Genomic DNA, 20,971 nt, shown 5'->3' with positions numbered 1-20,971 from the left:
TACCAGTTGCTAGGAATGGCAAGCAGGAGAGGACTATTGTCCTGCTTATTGACTTCCCATAGGCATCTGGTTGGACACATTGAGAATAGGATGCTGGATTAGATGGACCTTTTGTCTGATCTAGCAGGGCTGTTCTTATGTTCTTGCTCCCCTGACCTACATGTGCATGGGTTCTGGCTCTACACTGGGTTCTTTTTTGTAACTTCTGTACTTATTCTGCCCTCCTCTTGCCTTGTTGCATGTTACCCAGGCATAGACTTCAACAAGAGGAGGGGGGAAAACAGCCTATGGAAGTATGAAGATGGAGCATGGCCATTGATTGAAAATAGCTGAGTGTAATGTAGAAAATAGCTTTTTAAGTATTAGAAGGCAATTGCATGTTTATCTCTTATTTAGCTACCTTTCAGGGCAAAGCCCTTCCAAGACACCTCACATAAAAACCAAAACATATTCATTCAGTCAAACTAAAAATCTAAAAAGCATTACACACCAACTCAACACTCATAAAACCAATTTAAAACAAGAATAAAGTTATTTAAAAACAAGCAGCACTGCAAAACTACTAAATCAGTTTATTAACTCGACCCCTACCAAAGGCCTGTGCAGAGATGGGAGTCTTCAGCCACTGCCGAAAGGTAAAGTGTCAGACACGCATCTAAGGAGAGGTTTTTCCAAAGACAGGGTGCCACTACTGAGAAAGCCCAGTCCCATGCCACCACATCACATACTTCACCAGGTAATGGTGCCCCCTACTGAGCTTAATACCTAGGCAAGCGAATACAGGGAGAGGCATTCTTTTAGATATTTGGACCACAAGACATTTACGGCTTTATATATCATCAGCAAATCTTGAATGGAGTTTTGGAAACATAAAGACATGTTATGATATTCTATTATTTGTTTTATTGAAATGTTATAGTTAATTAAAAGTTGAGGATGTCACTGTGTTATCACTTCAGTATTTTAGTGCATAATAGGAATGTTTGTCTTGGATAACTACTGCACTTCTGCTGGGTACAAAAAGGAGTGTCATCTATTGGCAGGGTGCAATCTTCCAGTCAGATCATCCATCTCTGGGAAGGTTAGAAATGAAACAAACTAGAAAGGCCAGATTCTGCTTTCTGAAAAACCTTCATGTACAAGACTGTTCAACTTCTATATTGCATTGCTGTTCCTTGTTCAGCACTAAATATAAAGGAAGCTAGCTGGTAATACACCATTACTGTAATTTCCTGAAGCAGAGTTGGGAAGATCTACTGGGAGATCTCTTGAGTGATCTCTGGCAACAACACCCACACCCACACACCACAAGAATTAGAGTGCTGAAATGGAGAAAATGGAAGCTTAGGGTAACCAGGATTGGACTGTGTGGAAGGAGCTCAGTTCAGTTCTGGTACACCAAAGAAGTCACTGGGCTCAGAAATCTTTGATTCAACAGGTGTTTCTTTCGCACCTGACATTGTTTGATGGCTCTCATGGGTTCAGTTAAAAAAAAAAAAAAAAAGGAAGTCCCACAAGCCTAAAATCTACCCATTCCTGCCCTAGGGAAAATGGAATATAGTCCTTTCCTAAATTCCAAGATGAAGTTGTGTTGTCTATTAATACTACAAGGCCTGTCAATCTTATATTTGTCTTTAAAATCATGCTTTAATTTCCATAATATGTTATAAATAAGAATAGAGGTAAATTAGTATTTTCCCTTCATTGTGTTTGCGCACACGTGTGTATGTTTAGGAAACAGGGCCACATTTGGGAAGAGTTGTTGCTTTTGGTATCACTGTAAAGTAGCAGCAGATCATTGTGTAGAAATACATTTAATAAGTTCCTTTATGCCCTACTTTTGTATAAAGAGTGCAAAAATAATACAATGATAACTGGAAATGATGGCTCCAGTCTACTGGATTTGTTTTGGGACCCAGACCAGTGAGATTTCTTCTTAACAGATTTTTTAAAATGATTCATAACATGTAGTACCAGATTTCCCCCTCTTTCCCCCCCCCCCAAAAAAAAAAATCTGAAAAGCATTTGAAGTCAGTGGGAATTGCAGGTGCTGAATCAGAATTAGACTTTGTAGCCTCAAAATATTTGTAAATACTTGTGTATTTAGCTTTTTGAGTTAGAGCCCAAGTAGATTTCCAGCTTTTCACCAACTTGTCCAATTTTAATATCTTTGGAATAATATCAAAAGACAAGCTTTGCATCTTACTCCAACTACATTTACTCGGAGGGAAGCTTAGGTTACAAATGAGCATGCCTAGAAATACTGCCTAAATGCATTTCTCGCATACCAGTTTTAATGAAACATATTTAAGTGATTGCAGCAACCGTATATAGACACAACATTTTAGCTACTCCTACTACATAGACTCTTGTTCCCAACTGCATGAACTTAGGCTGCATTCAAATGTAACATGAAACCATGGTGTAGTACTCCATGAATGCTCTGCAGTAAACCTAAGGCTACTTTTTTTTCAGTTTCCTTGAATCTCAGCTTGTCATTTTGTTCAAACTGGGGACTGTGGCGTATCGCCAACTATGATCAGTTTCAAAACATGCCAATTTCAAACCATGGGTTGTGAAGCTGGCTTGTTTAAACTAACCATAGTTTGTTTAAACCATGATCCCCAATTTGGAGAAAGTGATAAACTGAGAATCAGGGATGCTGAAAGTAAATGCACCTTCAGATTCACTGCAGATCATTCAGCTTAGCTTTATATCCCATTATAGTCATAGCCATAGTCAATTTATTTATATGCCTTTGTGCTCAAAGTGGTTCACATAAAAAACAGTCTAAATATAGTAGTACAATAGTGATACATATTCAAAATATTATTACTATAACATAACACTTAAATTAACATACAACTTACATGAGCATAAAGCACTCCAATATGGCCTTAGGCTCTGGTCTTTTGGCCAAACTAGACATGCCATTTAAATTGTCTGCATTTAACATGCACATGAGTTTAAAAAAAAGAGGGTGAACAGGATTGGGACTGCAGCAGGTAGGGAAGGGGAATTAAACATTTTCTTCCTTTCTGTGATCTTGTTGAAATCCATACTTCTGATGTTGATATTGCACTACGAAGAAAGATCCCATTGGCACCAAATCACTCTTATCCCACTGCAAATAGCAGTAGTGGGAGGCCTCGTTGCCCTGTTTAAAAAGGGCGAAATGGGTGATACCCAACTAAATCATCCTTGTGGGTGGATCTATTGAAATCAATAGACTTGTCTGCTGATTTCAGTAAGCCTACTCTGAGGAATTTATTTATTCATTTATTTAAAATATTTCTGTCCCGCCCTTCTACCCTATAATAGGGCACTCAGGGCAGCTTACAAAAATAAGGATAACACTGGACACCACACATTAGGTAACATTGCATTACATTAAATGTAACAACACATTTAAAGTCACTTTGAGTTTGGTCAGTGGGGTTATGGCCAAACTTTTATGGAACAAGTTTTTAACTATCACAGTAATATCTCTACAGCACACTGTCAGATCAGGGCATATAGGCTCTGATATGCTTATGGAGCTCTTGCGAAGGCTGCTCCATCCACTTGAATGGGTGGTGCAGCTCACTACATGCATTTTTTTATATGCTTGCAACTGCATGCGGATGGAACAGAACCCCTATGCACATCAGAAGACCCACGTGATACTGGATGGAGCCAACCAAATCTACTCTTTCCTGTCCCATCTCATAGGAGTCAGCTGGACAGCCATCTCTCGGGAAAGCTTTGATTTGGATTCCTGCATTGAGCAGGGGGTTGGACTTGATGGCCTTGTAGGCCCCTTCCAGCTCTACTATTCTGTGAGTCCCTTTGCTCTTCCATGATAAATGAGTATCCAAGGGCAAACAGTAAGGTAGCACTAAGTGTCCAATTTTTAAAAAAATTATGGTTAGAAGCTATAACTACTATCTTTGTTGCTGGCATCAACTTTGACCATAATGAAAGGACCTGTGTGTGTTGCTTTGTTCTTAGGTCTACAGTGAATACAGAGCTAGTCTTGCATTTGACCTTGTTAGCAGTCGACAGAAAAATGTAAGTAGTAGAAAAAAGGGGCCTCTCCTTTGTACTAATGGATGCCCTGATTTTATTCCAGAAAATGGCATCCAGTAGTTACTTAGAAAATAAGTAAGTTTTCAAGTCTTAGAAAAAGCTTACTTTGCTGCTTGCACAGGGAATTAAAAGGATGTGTACTAGTTTAATGAGATGTACTTGACATTTAATATAAAACAAAGGAGGGTTTTTTATCATTTTACTTTGAAATGGAATGTTGTCTACAATCTCCCGCAGTGCTGGCAATCATATGCTTTTCTCATTGCTCCTTCCACATCGATCTATGTAGGCGTACGTTGCTTGTACATAACTTAGTTGTGTTGAAGTTTCTATGTGAAATCATGCATCTTTTATTCAAAAACACCCCAGGAGAGCATTCAGGGTTCTAGGAGTGACATGCTCACATATACACTTATCGAATATATTCCAAAGAATGGTTTTACTCTCTAGCAGTAAGGAATCACCAAGGTCTCCGATAATCCTTGTGATGCATTTTGGTCATTCTAAAGCTCAAGTGTTAAGTGTTTCTCAGTTCCTAAGAGAATAACCTGTGAACCAGAAAATCCCTGTTCAGATCTCACCTCTGCTGCCATGAATTCACTTTGCTACTTCACATCCAGTGTTGCCCCTGTCCCCTGCAGTATCCTTACTAATTGTTGTTGGATAAATGTATTTAATTACATAGCATCATCCATGCACGTGCATTCTTTTCAAAGAATGAGAGAACAGAGTTAAAATCTAAAAGACACCAAGGAAGAGAGAAAGCCAAGATGCTGGGAATAAGATGTATGCTCCATGAGTTCAGAGATAAAGAGTGGAAGGGAAATAGAGTAATAGAGAGCCAGCATGGGTTAAGTAAGTCTTTTTAAGAACAGAGATAATAGTGGCACATTCTAATGGATCAGGGAAGGAAACAAGAGAGGGAGAAAGTTTGATGTGGTGAAGACATTCATGCAGGAGATGCACGCTGGACTTAAGAAGGGAGATCAGATCAAAAGGGCACATGGAGCTGTGAGACAAGGATATCAGGGTAGCCAGTTCTTCAAGTGAGATATGGCAAAGTGATTACAGTGTTGGCCTATGATCTGGGAGACCAGGGTTCAAATCCCCACTTGGCCATGATGCTGAGTGACCTTGGGTCAGTCACTGCCTGTCAGCCTAACCTACCTCACAGGGTTGTTGTGAGGATAAAATGGAGAGGGGGAGAACCATGTATGTGTTGACGCGTGTGCGTTGTTGCGTGAAACAGCATACATTACGTTGGAGTTAAGTTGAGCAAGAAACTTCTTCAGAGCATTAGATCATGTTAAGAGTCTTTATTAAGACATTACGGCCAAAGGCTTAAGAGTAAATACATGTAGAGTTTCTTCAGTCACCCTCCTTCTGGTACATCTCTCTCCAAAGGTAAACACAGAAGACAACCTCTCAGTTCAGAGGCAATACACAGAAGACTCAGCTCAGCACAGATAGCTGCTAGAACTTTTCCCAGTCTATCGCGATGGTTACCATAGCAACGGCCTTGGCTGTCCGTTCCCAGACTGGGCAAAGACATAACTCCCCCTAGCTACAGTTTTTCAGACTTGATGGAAAACAAACTCAGTGACAGTGCGGTTCAATGGTCAACAGTATGCCACCTTGAGCTCCTTGGAGTCATGCAGTGTCAAGAACTGGAAGAGGGCAGAGACGAAGATAGAGAAATCAGAATGATTTCGCTCTGTGGGCTTCCCAGAGGCACCTGGGTGGCCATTGTAGAAACAGAGTGCTGGAGTAGATAAGCATTTTGTTTGATCCAGCTGGTCCCTTTTATTCTTACGATTTTAATTTTAGCATTGCACAAGAGACAAAGCCCTTATCAGAGTGAGAAGCATGGGACAATGAGATCCCTCTGAGGGGAAAGGGCAGCAAAAGTAGCATCGTCAGAGGGTTAAAGCCAGGTGTCAGTGGGTGAAAGGCCTAAGGCAGGTGGGAAAAAAGAGATAAATATACGAGGCCACTATCCTAGTTTTAAAGGCAATATCAGTAAGGATAGCTGTCACATCTCCTAGTTTCCTTTATTTTTAGAATGTTCAAGTCCTTTAATTAGATAGCATAGCCATAGTGTCTTGGTGATCTTCTGATCCAATGTGTGATGACTTGATCTGTCAGTGAATTTAAATTGCATTAATTCTAATTGGATTCACACACACAAACATTTATTTGCTAGATTATGAGGTAAGTCTCACAAACTGAAAATACGATTCTGTTATTTTCCAAACAGATACTTCAGAGAAGGTTGATACCATCCAAACTCTGTAGCCAATCCTAGTGGAAATGGTTCTGTTTTTGTTTTCTACTACTTTATTTTAAGAAAACTCAGGTTCAGTTCTTTCCCCCCAGGCATACACAGATTACAGCGACTCTGTTTCCAGGAGAATGGGTTTTATTCCTCTACCATTGGCTGTTTTAGTAAGTCATGTATTTCTTGTTAGAGTGCAAAAACCCTTGGTAACTGATGTTCCAAGGAATGAAATATGAAATAGATTCCTAAGCCTTTGAATTAATATATCATAAAAGGGAAATGCAGCCAGAATATACAGTTTACTCTGTTGTGGGGTTAAAGTTTGGGTGAAAATGTCAAGTGGTCTTACTTAGCTAACTTTTAATTTTAAAATGTCTCTTGAACTTTATTATGTTAGCCTCTGGAACTGCTAACCCTGGGTTTTGATTTAAGCTCGGATGACTACCTTTCTTGATTATGTATGGTCGAGGAAAGTGGAATATACCATAAGCTTGATACAACTGAAAGCCAGAAGCTCACAAAGTATTAGTTGTGCTTATGTAGAACCCAGATAGTCGCCTTCTCTTATCCCATGGCAAACTGCTTTTAAAATCCCTGCTTAATTTAAAAAGCAGTTGGAAAGAGGCATGTGAGAAGCTCCTGTTGGTGATGAAAATAGAACTGTTGTGCATGCATGAACTCATAAATATGAAAAGAGTAATTCTTGTTCATGGCCATTACGTGAACAGCTCCATACAACAGGAGTACAATAAAGAAACAAAATACAGGTTTTTAAGTTAAAAACATAATAAAACTAAAAGTGATCCTGCACAAGTACCTCAAAGGAAAAAACATTGTTCTAAAATCCCAACATCACAAACATCAGCAAAGTCGCCATAAAAAACAGTGAACAGATACCCCTAGCCACAGAAAAAGATAAATTTTAACAAATAAGTGTCCAGGACCAGAGGCAAGTCCTTGCCTGGCACTAAACAGAAGATAATGATGGCATCAGGCAAACCTCCACGAGGAGAAAATTCTGTAGATGTGGCCACCTTGTTACCACCCTCTGCGACCCTGCTGAAGGAGGGCCTCCATGACAACTACAGGATCTTGGGTAGGAACCTATTAGAAAAAGTGTTCCATAAGGTATTAGCATTCCAAGCCATGTAAGGCTTGTAAGGCCTACATGTAAGGCCATGTAGGTCAAAACCAGTCCTTTAAATCTGTCCTAGAAATGTATTGGAAGCCAGTGTAGCTGGGCCAGAGTTTTTGTAATTTATTTATAAAATAAAATTATTTGCATACTGCAATTTCATTAAAAAATATCAAATCAGTTTACAACAGTTATAAAATAAAAACGACATCAAAATTAAAACAGATCAACAGCTGACTGTTACGAAAAATGTTTTTCTTAATTGTCTGCATAAGCCTAGCAGCAAAAAAAAGGGGAGGGGGTTGGCAGATGTTTGCAAGTTAATACAAAAGGCACCTGCTGAATCTCTGTTGGAAGAACATTCCACAGGAGTGGGCCAATAACACTGACCATCTCTTCAGACTGCTAAGTTCTGCACCAGCTGTAGTTTCCAGACCATCTTCAAAGGCAGCCCCAGGTACAACACACTACAGCAATCTAAAATCCAGGAACACAGCCAAATCTAGTATTTATTTATTTATTTATTTATTTATTTATTTATTTATTTATTTTATTAAATTTATATACCGCCCGACTAGCAATTAGCTCTCTGGGCGGTGGAAGGTACTCTGAGCCACCATGGCCACTTCTGCATCCAATGACAAGTAGTGGGTCCAGAAGCATCCCCCAATCTAAAAACCTGCTCCTTCAGGGAAAGTGTAACCCTGTTCAGAACTGGCCTATTGTCAGAGGAACCATTTGCCAACAGTCTCTGTCTTGTCTGGATTGATCTTGAGATTATTGGCTGTCATCCAGTCTATTATTTTTGTCAGTACATCAACCACCACATCTGCTTATGATGAAAGGAATATGTAGAGCTGTGTGTCATCAGCCTTTTTTTAACAACACATTCCCAAAATCAGTAGGTACGTGTAGAAGTTAAATAGTATGGAGGACAAAATCGAACCCTGCATACCCCCATATTGAAGGTTCCACAGGGCCAAACAATACTCTCCCAGCACCAACTTCTGAAATTGGCCAAATAGGACTGGAACTGTTACAAAGCAGTACTACCCACAGCCAACTCGGACAACTGAATGAAAAGGCCGTATGAAAAAGTGGGGCTGAGAGGAGAGATCCTATGGTCTGTGTTTAGGAATGATTCAGAGTAATGTCATGTTACTGAAATAAGAGGTCCATATGTTGCAGATGATCCAAGATTTTTAAAAATAATTATGTGTAGAAAATTACTTATCTAAAATAATGAGTAGAACTATTACCACTTTTTCTGCACAGGTTAGTTATTCCTCTCTTTGTACATTTACTGAATGCATGTCTCTGTTTTAACTCATAAATTTACTTAAATGTCTCTCCCTCTCCAGCTCATCAGAGTTGTTACAAGTTCAGTAAAAGTTCAAGGAGTCTTGGCTTATGCCTGTGTTGTCCTCTTCTATTGTGGGTAAGTGCAAATCAAACCATTTGTAAAAATTTAAGAAACCTAAAATAGCAAGAATTGATATACAGTAAGCAGTATAGGTAAGACCCTCCGTGACTCAGAGTGGTAAGCGGTGGTAACGCAGCCGAAGCTCTGCTCACAGCTGTAGTTCGATTCCAACAGAAGGAGGAAGTCGAATCTCCAGTAAAAGGGGTCGAGGTCCACTCAGCCTTCCATCCATCTGTGGTCGGTAAAATGAGTACCTGGCATATGCTGGGGGGGGTAAAGAAAGGCCGGGGAAGGAACTGGCAATCCCACCCCATATTAAAAAAAAAACGGTCTGCCTAGTAAATGTGCTCAGAGGCACATGTTACCAAATTGAAAGACTGTCTGTGAAAGACCAACCCAAATTGTGTTTGCATTTTGACAAATTTGTAGGGCAGTACAATATCTCAGAGAAGAGGTCAGGTCTCCTGCTCCCCAGTACATTCACTATAGGTGCCCAATTTCCCTGCTTTTTAAAGTTTGATAGAAATATCTGTTGGCAGTAGGTACGTTTTTAAACCACAAGGGGTTTTTTTGCCTGTTAGTGAATTTCTATTAAATTATGCAAAAGATTTTCCTCTGGCGTCCAAGAAATGATTATGTACATGGTAGTAATGATAAGAATTTGTTAGGCCAAAGAGGGGAAGGCAACATCAATTCCTGCTATTGGGGCCTGGAAGGACAAAGCATATGACTGTGCAGTTGTGAAAACTAACTGTGTTAGAATGAGGGAAGTTGAACACAGGACACTTTCTCCTGTGCATGGAAAGATGATATCAGATGGGTAACTAGCTCCACCTAGTGGTTGAAGGCAAAAGAGTACTGCTGACGTTTTACTGTCGCTCCGTTCCTGGTCTGCGCCTGCTCCGTGCTCAGTTTTCTCTTTTGCCTCACAGAAAGTGGTTGGATTCTCTCTGACTCCGTGATTCAGGCTTGTAGTGTTTTGTTGTTTGAGTCTTCTGTGTGAGTTCGTTCTTAATTTTTCCCTCAGAGTTTTTCTTATTCCTCTTCCTTCTGTAATAGTTTAAGACAAAACAAAGCAAAAAGGTTCCTTCTGTCCTTCTCCTTCTAACCTTCCCCCGTGGTGAGGAACAGCCAGCCCCTCCCTGCGGCTCTGGCAGCCGTCGACCTATTCAGACTCCCTCTCTAATTAATTTCGCTGACGTTCCTCCTCGTTCAGCAAGCTACAGCGTCGGCGGCTTCAACCTTAGCGGCAGCCTTTCCAGGGCTCGATACTCAGGCCTACACCCAGTTATTTCTCGTTCTTTACGAGCGGCTTTCGTTTTTACCCGCTCTGTAGCGGGAGAGGAGGTAGATGCGCAGAAGCAATAGAGGGGAAGACGCCGGCCGCTGCTAAACTTCGAGAGTCGCCAGGTTGTTTACTAGCACTGTCAGTCACCAACAGCAACATTTATTAACCCCATAAGTCCCGCAGTGTGTGCCCCGATGGGGAAAGCCACGCACAAAACGAAACACCCCTCAAAGGGGTTGAAGCCGCCTCCCCGCATGGCATCAACAGGCGCAGTATCAGAGCCCCTTCCCACACTGGGATTGGAGCAGTCTCATTCCTCAGGGGATCATTATGAAGTAGCGATGGCCCGCCCCTCTACCGTCAGGCACGAGGTGGCTGAGGCTCAGATTCTGGCGGGCAGGGTGTCTACAGAAGGCAGGATATCTGTCCCACATAAGCGAACTTGTAGAGGTGGTCAAACTCCTGTCCACCATACAAGGGACCAGAGAAACCTGGAACCCCTGTCTGATGACGAAGGCAGTCAGCCCCAACCTCCCTTAGATGCTATTTTTTCTACTACCTCCTCTCCTGAGGCATTTACTGGGTTTTTGGATGAACCAATCCCTGGTCAACAAGTTCAATCTGCTGAAGGGCACAGGCTCTACTCTTCTCACAATCAGGCTTGCCCTGTTCAGTTACATCTGTCAGCGCATTCAATTCAACAGCTGAAGGAGCAGCTTAGAGAGGCTCTCTTATTGGATCTGGCCAGGGACTTGTCTTCTCAAACTACTTCAGGCTCCCAGCCCTCGAGGTACCCACTTACAGATCACTTGAGGACAGATCCTTGCCCTCCTCCTGGCCACTCATCTCCAGATGCCCATGCGGCATCTCAAGGCAGACATCTACAGCTCCCTGACCAGGAGCCTATGGACGCAGAAAATGAATTGATTGTCTTGGATGAGGAGGAATGGAGTGGGGAGTCGGAATCTGAGGAGATTCTATCTACCAGGATATTTCAAGAGGCTCATTTCCTTCCTCTGCTGTGCAAGGCGATGGAAGCCCTTACCCTCACCTCTACAGAGGATCCTCCTACTCCATCCACCTCGAGAGTGTCAGCAGTATGTCCGGATCCAAAACCTAGGTCGAGAGTGTTGAAGCTTCCTTCTCTTCTTCCGAAGGTGCTCAAATCAGAATTTGACCTTCCTTTACAATTCAAAAAGTCAGTTTCCATCGCCAACAAGTATTATACACTAGAACAACCGCTCATGGATCAGTTGAAGGTCCCGCTCATAGACGCGCCTATAGTCAATCTCCTGAACCCATCTTTGAACCCGAAAGACTCAGATGCTTACCTCAAGGATGCCACTGAGCGTAAGATGGACCAGGGGCTTAGAAGAGTGCACGAGGCTAGTGCGCTATCAATCAGGGCAGCAGCAGCCTCCTCGGTATTTGCTCGAGCTTCCCTTCTCTGGTTGGAGGACCTGCTGGATGACCCACAGCAAGACCCAACCCGAGTGCGCAAATCTCTGCTGAAGGTCTCTCGGGCGGTTACCTTCATGGCAGACGCGTCCATGGATGCTATGCAGTTCGCAGCAAGGTCACTGACGGCAGGGGTCTTCACGCGAAGGACCCTTTGGCTTCGTCACTGGGAAGCAGACCCTGCAGCTCGCTCGAGCCTTGCCTCAGAACCATACGTGGGAGGCAAATTATTCGGGGACACCGCCCTCGCGCATGTCTTGGAAACTAAGGAAAAGAAAAAGGCCATGCCATCCACCAGGAAAAGGGATGACGGCAGAGCCTTTCGTCGGTCTTTCCATCCATATTTCTCGTCGCACTCCTTTCGGGGCTCACGTTCCTTTGGAAGACAGAACGACGCCTGCTCCAGCCGTCCTTTCTGGAATAGACAGCACAGCCAGCTTAAGCCCCAACAACACCTTTCGGGTCGCTCCGGATTCACATAGGAGGCATACCTTCACATACCAATCTTTCCCCCTCACGGAAGGTACCTCCGCTTCGCGGTGGGACAAGACCATTATCAATTCAAGGCTATGCCCTTTGTCCTGTCGTCTGCTCCCAGGGTATTCACAAAGATCGTGGTTGTCCTGGTGGCACACCTCAGGACTCTGGGGATTCATGTATTTCCTTATTTGGACGATTTTCTGATCTGCTCACCATCATTGCACAAGGCATGGGAAGATCTCCATGTCACCCTGGCCTGTCTAAAGTCCATGGCTTCCTGATCAACGAAGCCAAAAGCCATCGCTTTCCGTCCAACCGCATTACACATTTGGGAGCGACTATAGCCTCTCTACATGGCCTCCTCACTTTGTCTCAAGACAGAGTCAGCAAGATTTGACAAGTATCATTGGATATCCTATCATCCCCCTCGCCGGTCCTGATGACATTGGCAGCGCTTCTCGGCTTGATGGTGTCCACGTTCCAAACGACGCCTTGGGCACGTCATCACTCCCGCACACTTCAGTGGGCACTTCTGCCCTTCCAATCCGACATAACGTCCAGACATCACCACAAGATAACTCTGTCACCACAGGTTCGACAGTCACTGTTTTGGTGGACCCACGAATTTAACCTACCGAGAGGCGTTACCTTCCAGGATTCACCGTACACCCTGATAACATCAGATGCCAGCTTATCAGGTTGGGGAGCCATATGCGACAGGCAGGTGGTTCAAGGCACATGGTCGCCTCAGGAATCCACTCTGTCAATCAACCTCCTCGAACTGCGTGCAGTTCGTCTGGCCCTCAGGCACTTCGCGACCTCCAGACAGTTGGGAGCGCTGCTGGTCAGAGCAGACAACGTGTCGGCCAAATCTTATTTGGACCGTCAGGGGGGCACGCGCTCCCTCCTTCTTCAGAAGAAAGCCTTTCTCCTCTTCCAGTGGGCAGAGAACAATGCCGACTCGATAGCGGCGGAATATCTCAAGGGGGAGGACAACAGCCAAGCGGACTGGCTCAGTCGGGAAAAGCTACTTCAAGGGGAATGGAGTTTTCACCCAGAGGCCTTTCATCAGATAGTGAAACGTTTTGGCCACATTCATGTGGACCTTGTTGCCGCCAGGCACAGTCGACAGGCGAAGAGGTTCTTCTCCCGGTATGTGACACCAGGCGCGGAGGGAACAGGTGCCTTAACTTCCCGGTGGCCTCCGGACAAACTGTATGCCTTTCCTCCGTTTCCAGTTATTCCCAGGGTGATCAAAAAGCTTCGGGCCAAGAGATCGGCAATTCTATTAGTGGCTCCGTGGTGGCCACGGAGACCTTGGTTTCCAGCCCTTCTCGACCTGTCAGTGGAACCACCATGGCAGATTCCAGTGCGAAGGGACCTACTCTCTCAGGGACAGCTCCGGCACCCGGATCCAGAGTAGTGGGCGCTTCATGTATGGAACTTGAACGGAGGAGACTCTTGAAAAGGGACACCTCTCCCCAAGTATTGGAAACTATGATGGCTTCTAGACGTCCTTCCACGCTCAGAATTTATGAGAGCACATGGAAGGCCTTCTCATCCTGGTCACGGCAGAAAGGAATGCTTCCTCGGCAGCTGGGGGTCAACCAGATCTTGTCTTTTCTACCAGACGGCTTATCTTTGGGTCTCAGACCAAATTCCCTGAAGCGCCAAGTTTCGGCCTTGTCGGCAATCCTCTCCAGATCTGTGGATAATCCGATCGGATCTCACCCTTTCGTCAAACATTTCCTCAGGGGTGCGACGATAACAGCACCACCTACGGTGCACCGCTACCCAACTTGGGATTTACATAAAGTTTTGTCAGCCCTTCAAAGACCTCCATTTGAACCTCTGGGTCAGGTTTCCCTCCGTCTTCTCTCCTTTAAGGTCTTGTTTCTCGTGGCCATCACTTCGGCCCGTAGAGTGTCTGAGTTGAATGCCTATCCGTCCATAAAAATTTTTGTATATTTCATAAGGATAGAGTAGTCCTACGTACTGTTCCTTCCTTTCATCCCAAAGTGTCGTCTACCTTCCATTACCAGCAAGAGCTGGTATGGCCGTCCTTTTGTCCGAATCCTGTCCACCCTTTAGAGAAAGCCTGGCACTCTCTTGATGTGCCAAGAGCACTTGAAGTTTATATTTCCAAGACAAAGCCAATTCGGAAAACAGATAATTGTTTGTTCTTTCCAACCTCCCTCCCTAGGGAATAAGGTATCCATGTCCACACTAGCCAGGTGGATTAAGGCAGGCATATCATTAGCTTATGCCTCTCTAAGATTGGCTCATCCTACCGGAATAGTAGCCCACTCTACCAGAGCAGCGGCCACATCAGCGGCCTTTTCCCGTAATGCCCCTCTTGCAGAGATTTGTAGAGCAGCCGCATGGTCCACTTCCAATACATTCATTAAACATTATAAAATAGACTCCTATGCTTCATCGGAGGCAGCCTTTGGGAGGAGGGTGCTACAGCACGTCCTCACAGATCAATTGTGGCCACAGCCCAGCAGTATTCCCACCCTACATGGGTCAGCTTTGGTATGTCCCATCTGATATCATCTTTCCATGCACAGGAGAAGAGACATTTGGTCTTACCGTGAAATCGGTCTTCTCTGTGCATGTCAAAGATGATATCAGGGCCACTCCCTATGAGGCCTGGGCTGCCTTTATAAACATGGTTAGTCCTGGAGCAGAGAGTGTATGAGTACTGTTGTCTGGTCTTGTTTGTGGCGTCTATTGGCCTGATTTGGTGGGCTTGTCATCGTAAACTGAGCACGGAGCAGGCGCAGACCAGGAACGGAGCTACAGTAAAACGTCAGCAGTACTCTTTTGCCTTCAACTACTAGGTGGAGCTAGTTACCCATCTGATATCATCTTTGACATGCACAGAGAAGACCGATTTCACGGTAAGACCAAATGTCTCTTTTAATCAGATGGAAACTATTTATTGAACTTTGTCAGGATAGAGCATATACATCCACAGACATGAAACATTTATTTGATTTATTATGCACACAGCATGGTGATTGTGACAAGTTATGTTTATATTGCTGGTACTTCTTTCTGTATATTTGTTTTCATCTTGTCTTTGCTTAAACTTTGACTAGTTTTGGACAGAATAAAATATTAAAAGAAATTCCACAGGCAAAATTATTAGGTGCTCAAACATACATAAGAAAGATGCATATTTAGTAGGGCTTGGGCCCATGTAACTAACACAAAGCATATAGCCTATTAAGTAATTGTAACCATATTGGTATAAAATGATTATATATGCTAAAATGTATTTGGTGATTTGACTACGACCAGTCTTCCCTCCAGAGAGCCAGTGTGGTGTAGTGGTTAAGGTGTTGGACTACGACCTGGGAGACCAGGGTTCAAATCCCCACACAGCCATGAAACTCACTGGGTGACCTTGGGCCAGTCACCCCCTCTTAGCCTCAGAGGAGGGCAATGGTAAACCCCCTCTGAATACCGCTTACCATGAAAACCCTATTCATAGGGTCGCCATAAGTCGGAATCAACTTGAAGGCAGTCCATCATCATCAGTCTTCCCTCCAGTTTGATGTTTAACTGTCCAAATGCCCAGTGTAGTGTTAAGACAGATTGGCCTTAGTCCTGTGATCATCATAGAGTAAGACATTATAGTTGGTGGTAACTCCTAAAAGATTGGATATTTATTTATTTATTTTATTTATTTATTTTTATTTAATTGGGTTTGTATACCGCCCTTAGCAAAATAGCTCTCAGGGCGGTTGACAACATGAGATAAAATACATAGATCATAACAATAAATCACTAAACATATACAATACAAAAGAAGAAAAGTACAATGAAACAAAATAGGAGATAATTAGGATTAGTGTAACACAATTCAAACGATACGATTAAAATGATTAAAAATGATTTCTTTATTTTACAGCATTCAGTTCTTTATTTCAGCCATTCAGCTCCTAGGGTTGTTCAGAATAATATCAATAAAAGTTATTATTCAACATGTCCATCTTACAAATGGAGTTCTTAAAGTATATTTTTATAACTTGGGGGAATATGACAAAATCGCTTCCTGTTCAGGATACAGAATCAATTCATATATTTCATTTACAGGTTAATATCACTTAAAGTACTTAATAGCATTGTGCTCTTGGGAAAGTCATGCCAATATGTCAAAGAAGCAAACATGGAAGAGAAGTTGTTCAAGCCACCTCCTGCCAGCACCCCAGGCAAACCACTAGGGAAACCACAAAGCAAGTATAAGTCCACTCAAGGTGAGTGGAACCCTTTTGCTTCTGTTCAGTTCCATCGCAATTCTTGTCTACCACACAGCCTTGCTTTGTCCTCGGAAGCTCCAAAGTGTCAGGAAGCCACCAAGGTCCAGGTATTGTTTCTTGTAAATACCCAACAACAGGCATCTTCTCATTTTGGTCAGTTTAAAATATCTGATAGTTTGGGAATCCTGAAACATTCACTGTTCAGCATAGAACAGACCAGGATTCTTATTTTCTCTAGGAAGAATCTTGCAGGAGAACTCTGGAAATGTTTACTGTGGGATCAGGGCAAGGTTTGCCAAGGAGGTGAACAGCATTTTGTCCTGATTGTATAATGCAAATTAATGCATTAAGAACAAGAAGAGCCCAGCTGAATCAGATTAATAGCCTAGGTCAGACAAGACCAGATCAGACAAGATAGTAGAGCACTCTGTTTCCAGCAGCGGCCAGCGGAAGCCTCTAGGAAGCTCCCAAGCAGGACAACAACCATTTGTCCCCAGCCTCTGACTGTACTCTATTTTACTGCAGTGGCTACTAGCTGTTGGGAGAACTGATTTGTTCAATCTGCTTTTTAAAGTTTTCTAGGCTAGTACTATCACTGTGTATTATGGTAGCAAGTTCCATAAATAACTTTTTGTGTGAAGTGCGTTTTTCTGTCCTGAGCCTCCTACCAATCAACTTAATTGGATGACTACAAGTTCTAGTATTATGACAGTGGCATGGGGGGAAATTCCTCTATTCTCACCACATGTGGACACTTGGGACACAATCCAAGTCCCCACCAATGGAGCCACAGGGCCACATCCACAGCCCTGCTGCTCATGGCTGCAGTGCAAGGTGCAGGATAGCCAGACCCAATGCCATTGCGTGACATCAGTGAGATTGAACGGATCCCAAGCTGGCTCAGCCCTGCCCCCTCTCTTTAGAATGCCCTGTTCAAGCTTCCCATTTACGGGGATACTGCCAGGTAGGTACACGTCCAGAGGCTGGCTCACTCGTCCAGAGGCTGGCTCACTCAAGAGAGCTGGACAGAGGGACACCTCAGCTAATCTAATCCTACTTACCCAGGTTTGGGGGGGGGGGCTGGATTGCTCCGTTAATCAATTTTTTTGTAGATATGAACTGTGTTTTTTTGTATTGCAGTTAGCATGGGAATGTGATGAAAATTATTTCCTGTGATAAATTATTCCCAGCTGTAACAAATAAGAGTACTTGCCAAACAAATTGGAGCCTTCATATAATAAGTTTCCAAACCACTCCCAGCAATCACTGGGAATGTAGAATGAGTGCCCTGATCTTCATAGTGGCTATTCTGGCATGTTATGCCTGGGGTAGAATTGATTTGCACACACAATTGTTTTTGCCAACATCCTCCAGCAGTTTTATTCAGAACAAATTCTGAGATTATACTGTGCCAATATTTGATTTATAAGTAACTTCTGTATTTCAGTTGTATTATTTTGTTAGAAAGTATTGAAAAGGTTACTTTACATTAGAAGTTAGAAGGTTACTCAAACACTGCTATCAACAAAACAGAAAAATTCTGTCGCATGATATTATGTTCCTGATACTCAAAGTGTACTGAGTTGCTTTGTGTACCTTTTGACCAGATTTCAATTTGCAAACCCTGCAACGCGATTACAAGCCAGTAAACATCCATGCCCAGAGCCGTAATCAATGTCTTCCCCACCCACTCCAAGTCCCAAAGTATCCAAGTCCTCATTTCTGTTTTCCATATTTGTGTTTTTACAGATGAAAACTTGCCTACTTCAGTGACCAGTCAGCCTGCGCACCAGAAGGAAAATGCAGCACCACAACTTGTGACAAGCAACTCAGATCAATTCCTGACAACTCCTGATGGAGATGAGAAAGATATAACCCAGGACAATTCAGAGTCAAAACACAAATCTACAAAGAAAGATTTGTTGGAGATAGACAGGTTTACAATTTGTGGAAACAGAATTGACTAAACTTTTGTAAATAGATGTGCTTAGGATACTGAGCTATTGAGACAGCAGGCGCTACCACAATGGACATGTGCCAAATAGGCACTTAAATATTTATTTAAAAATTTAAATTATTAACAGCAGACCTGTTACAAGGAGTAACTTGGCTTGATAACTGGTCAAGCTTCATATCGCTAACTTGGATACTGTGGGAAATGTGAGTTTTAAGAGATCTACTGCTTGGCAGAGCTAAGGCATTGCTTTCCTGAAAATAATCTGTGAAATATATTTAAATCCATTTTTGCTCTATGAAACTGCTTCCAGAACATATCACTATTCATAAAGTCCCTTAATGAGAAGGATAACTTTGGAAATGTGTTTGCATCTTTAACAAGAAGCATCTCTTTCCGCTTACTTTTATAAGCCGCTACAAGACAATTAAAAATTCTTCACTTGCCAAAAGACTTTTTCACACTTTTAGTAGAATAAATAATCAAGATATTCTTGCTACAAGAGGATTGTTCAAGATGTATTTAAACTAATCCAAATAAATTATCCTTAAATGAAACATTTACTGCATAATATTTTTGTCTGAAGGTTAAGCCGTTAGCCAGAAATTGATCACAAAAATGGAATAGTGGAATGTGTGTGATAACTGGGCAAGAACAGCTTTTTCTTTCTTTCTGTTCAATTTGCACTGTGTTTGAAACGTGAAAAGATTGAGTTTATGAATGTTAAAAGTGTACAAGCTTGGGAGAAGGTTGAAATCAACTTGTGGGACTGCACTTGGCACTTAAAGATGTTTCAGTTGCAACTGTGAGCCCTTGCATTGAAACAGACAAAATAAGGTCTTTGCACGTGGTATGTGTGAGTCAGCCAAGAAGAACATTTCTTTGACTTTGCTGGAAAAGCTGCACATGGCCAAAAAAATAAAACAGTATCAAATGTGTGGGGTTTTTTTTAGATTTAGACAGACTTCAAGTAGAATGAATGTAGCTTTAGAAGTACTTGGGGTTTGAAGTATTAAGCAATTTTACTTGGGGTGCATAGGGCCTGGAAAACTGGCAAAGGAGCTCAAGATGGGTTGAATCTGAAAAAACAGACAGCTCAACATGGTGAGAGAGCGTGCTGCACTCAAGGTGCTCTCTAATCAACAATGTCTAATGAACAGAATGCAATATTTTAAACATTTAAAATATTTTTAAACATGAGAATTTTTGTGCTGAATAATTAGGTTATCTTGGTTGATTCATTTATAAGCTACTGCAGAGTGGCCAAGCAAAAATGTAAGAATTTTTAATACTTTTTTTAAAAAATTAAAATTCAAAATACGTGTTCAATCCCCCAAAGTTGTGGATACTGTTACTAATATAAAATCAGTGTACAGAAATTATATCCAGATGAGCAGGCTTCAAGGAATGCTATAAGGCAGGGATAGGGAACCTTTGGCCCTCCAGATGCTGCTGAACTACAACTCCCATCAGCCTCAGCAAGCGTGGCCAGGGATGATGAGAGTTGTGGTTCAGCAACCTCTGGAGGGTGAAAGGTTCCCCACCCCTGCTAAAAGGTGGCAATATATAGGCTGGTGTTCTCTGATCTGAAGGAGCTATTCCCTACCACGCACTCCTTTTATCAGCCTCTTTTTCTCATTTCAGTTTGGAGAAGTGGCCAAAGTTAAAAATATTGTGGGAGTAGGAACTTTAAGCTAGCAATATACAAAAAATGATTGATTCAGACAAAATTGATTCATTAAAATTTAATTCAGAATATTTGTGAATTTGTTGTAATTTAATTTTTATTTAATTGTTGCTCAAGGGAAGCTTGGAATGATTTTTTCCTGTTAAATGATATTCTGTATGAATTTTATAAGTGCATCTTGTGTGACAATAAAAAATCAATTTTGTATCCTTTGTTAAAAAAATTCCAAGGCTCTGCTTCTCTTGCTAGAGTGAAACTGAATATTGTTATGTGGAACATAATTTGGATCCTAGTGTTTTATGTGTTACCTTGTATGCAAGTAGAAAGTGCTCCTGTATACACATGGGATGGGGGGTAGGTATTTTCTTCCAGCAACAGCATATCATAACACCCTACAAGGCTTCCTTACCTGGGGGGAGGCCTTGGATGACATAGGGATCTGCCACTGGAAGGGTGGCCTAAAAAAAATCCAAAAACTCGATAAGGTTTTGATGCCCTATATATGGCAGTACAGCCCTTAAATTGGGCTAGGTCTGTCAACAGACATTATGGAACCTCCGTGTACAATGTAGTTTGACTGCCAAAAAACAGGAGAAGCTTGTCACCATGTGAAAAGTTTGTGAGCTTTTAGAGGAATTTGGCTGACCACTATTGGCAACATGTTATCGGCCAGACCTGTGTGTCATGGATGCACAAAGATGACAGTTCTACATGTTCTTTCTTGATTTAATTCTCTCCAGACCCTTATATGTCAAACTTCGTCATCACCTAAGTGCGTCCTGTTATCGACAGCAGACAAATGGCTAGGTAAACCTAGAAAAAGAAATCCTACCCAAGATCCTCCTTGGGACTGAGAATGTAGCAGGAAATATAATAATAGAGGTCCACAGTGTGGAAGAACCAAATATTTCTTTATATGAAAGTCTATTGTA

The 20,971-nt window shown here is 42.4% G+C and overlaps 1 protein-coding gene across 2 annotated transcripts in view; it reads left to right on the top strand.

Moving 5' to 3' along the window:
- Positions 1 to 20,195, top strand: part of TAPT1 (transmembrane anterior posterior transformation 1) — an 83,535-nt gene extending 63,340 nt beyond the window's left edge. For both annotated transcript variants that reach the window (XM_061583901.1, XM_061583902.1), the window contains 5 exons: positions 3,991 to 4,050; positions 6,445 to 6,513; positions 8,843 to 8,919; positions 16,235 to 16,395; positions 18,148 to 20,195. In XM_061583901.1, the coding sequence (XP_061439885.1) occupies positions 3,991 to 4,050; positions 6,445 to 6,513; positions 8,843 to 8,919; positions 16,235 to 16,395; positions 18,148 to 18,365 (585 nt within the window). In that variant the 3' untranslated portion in view covers positions 18,366 to 20,195. The remainder of the gene's footprint in view (positions 1 to 3,990; positions 4,051 to 6,444; positions 6,514 to 8,842; positions 8,920 to 16,234; positions 16,396 to 18,147) is intronic.
- The last annotated feature ends 776 nt before the right edge of the window (positions 20,196 to 20,971 follow it).

This window comes from Rhineura floridana, chromosome 9, assembly GCF_030035675.1.
Source record: "Rhineura floridana isolate rRhiFlo1 chromosome 9, rRhiFlo1.hap2, whole genome shotgun sequence".
In the NCBI taxonomy this organism is placed as follows: Eukaryota; Metazoa; Chordata; class Lepidosauria; order Squamata; family Rhineuridae; genus Rhineura; species Rhineura floridana.
Note: the sequence above shows the minus strand (reverse complement) of the source record. Positions and strands in the feature narration are given on the sequence as shown.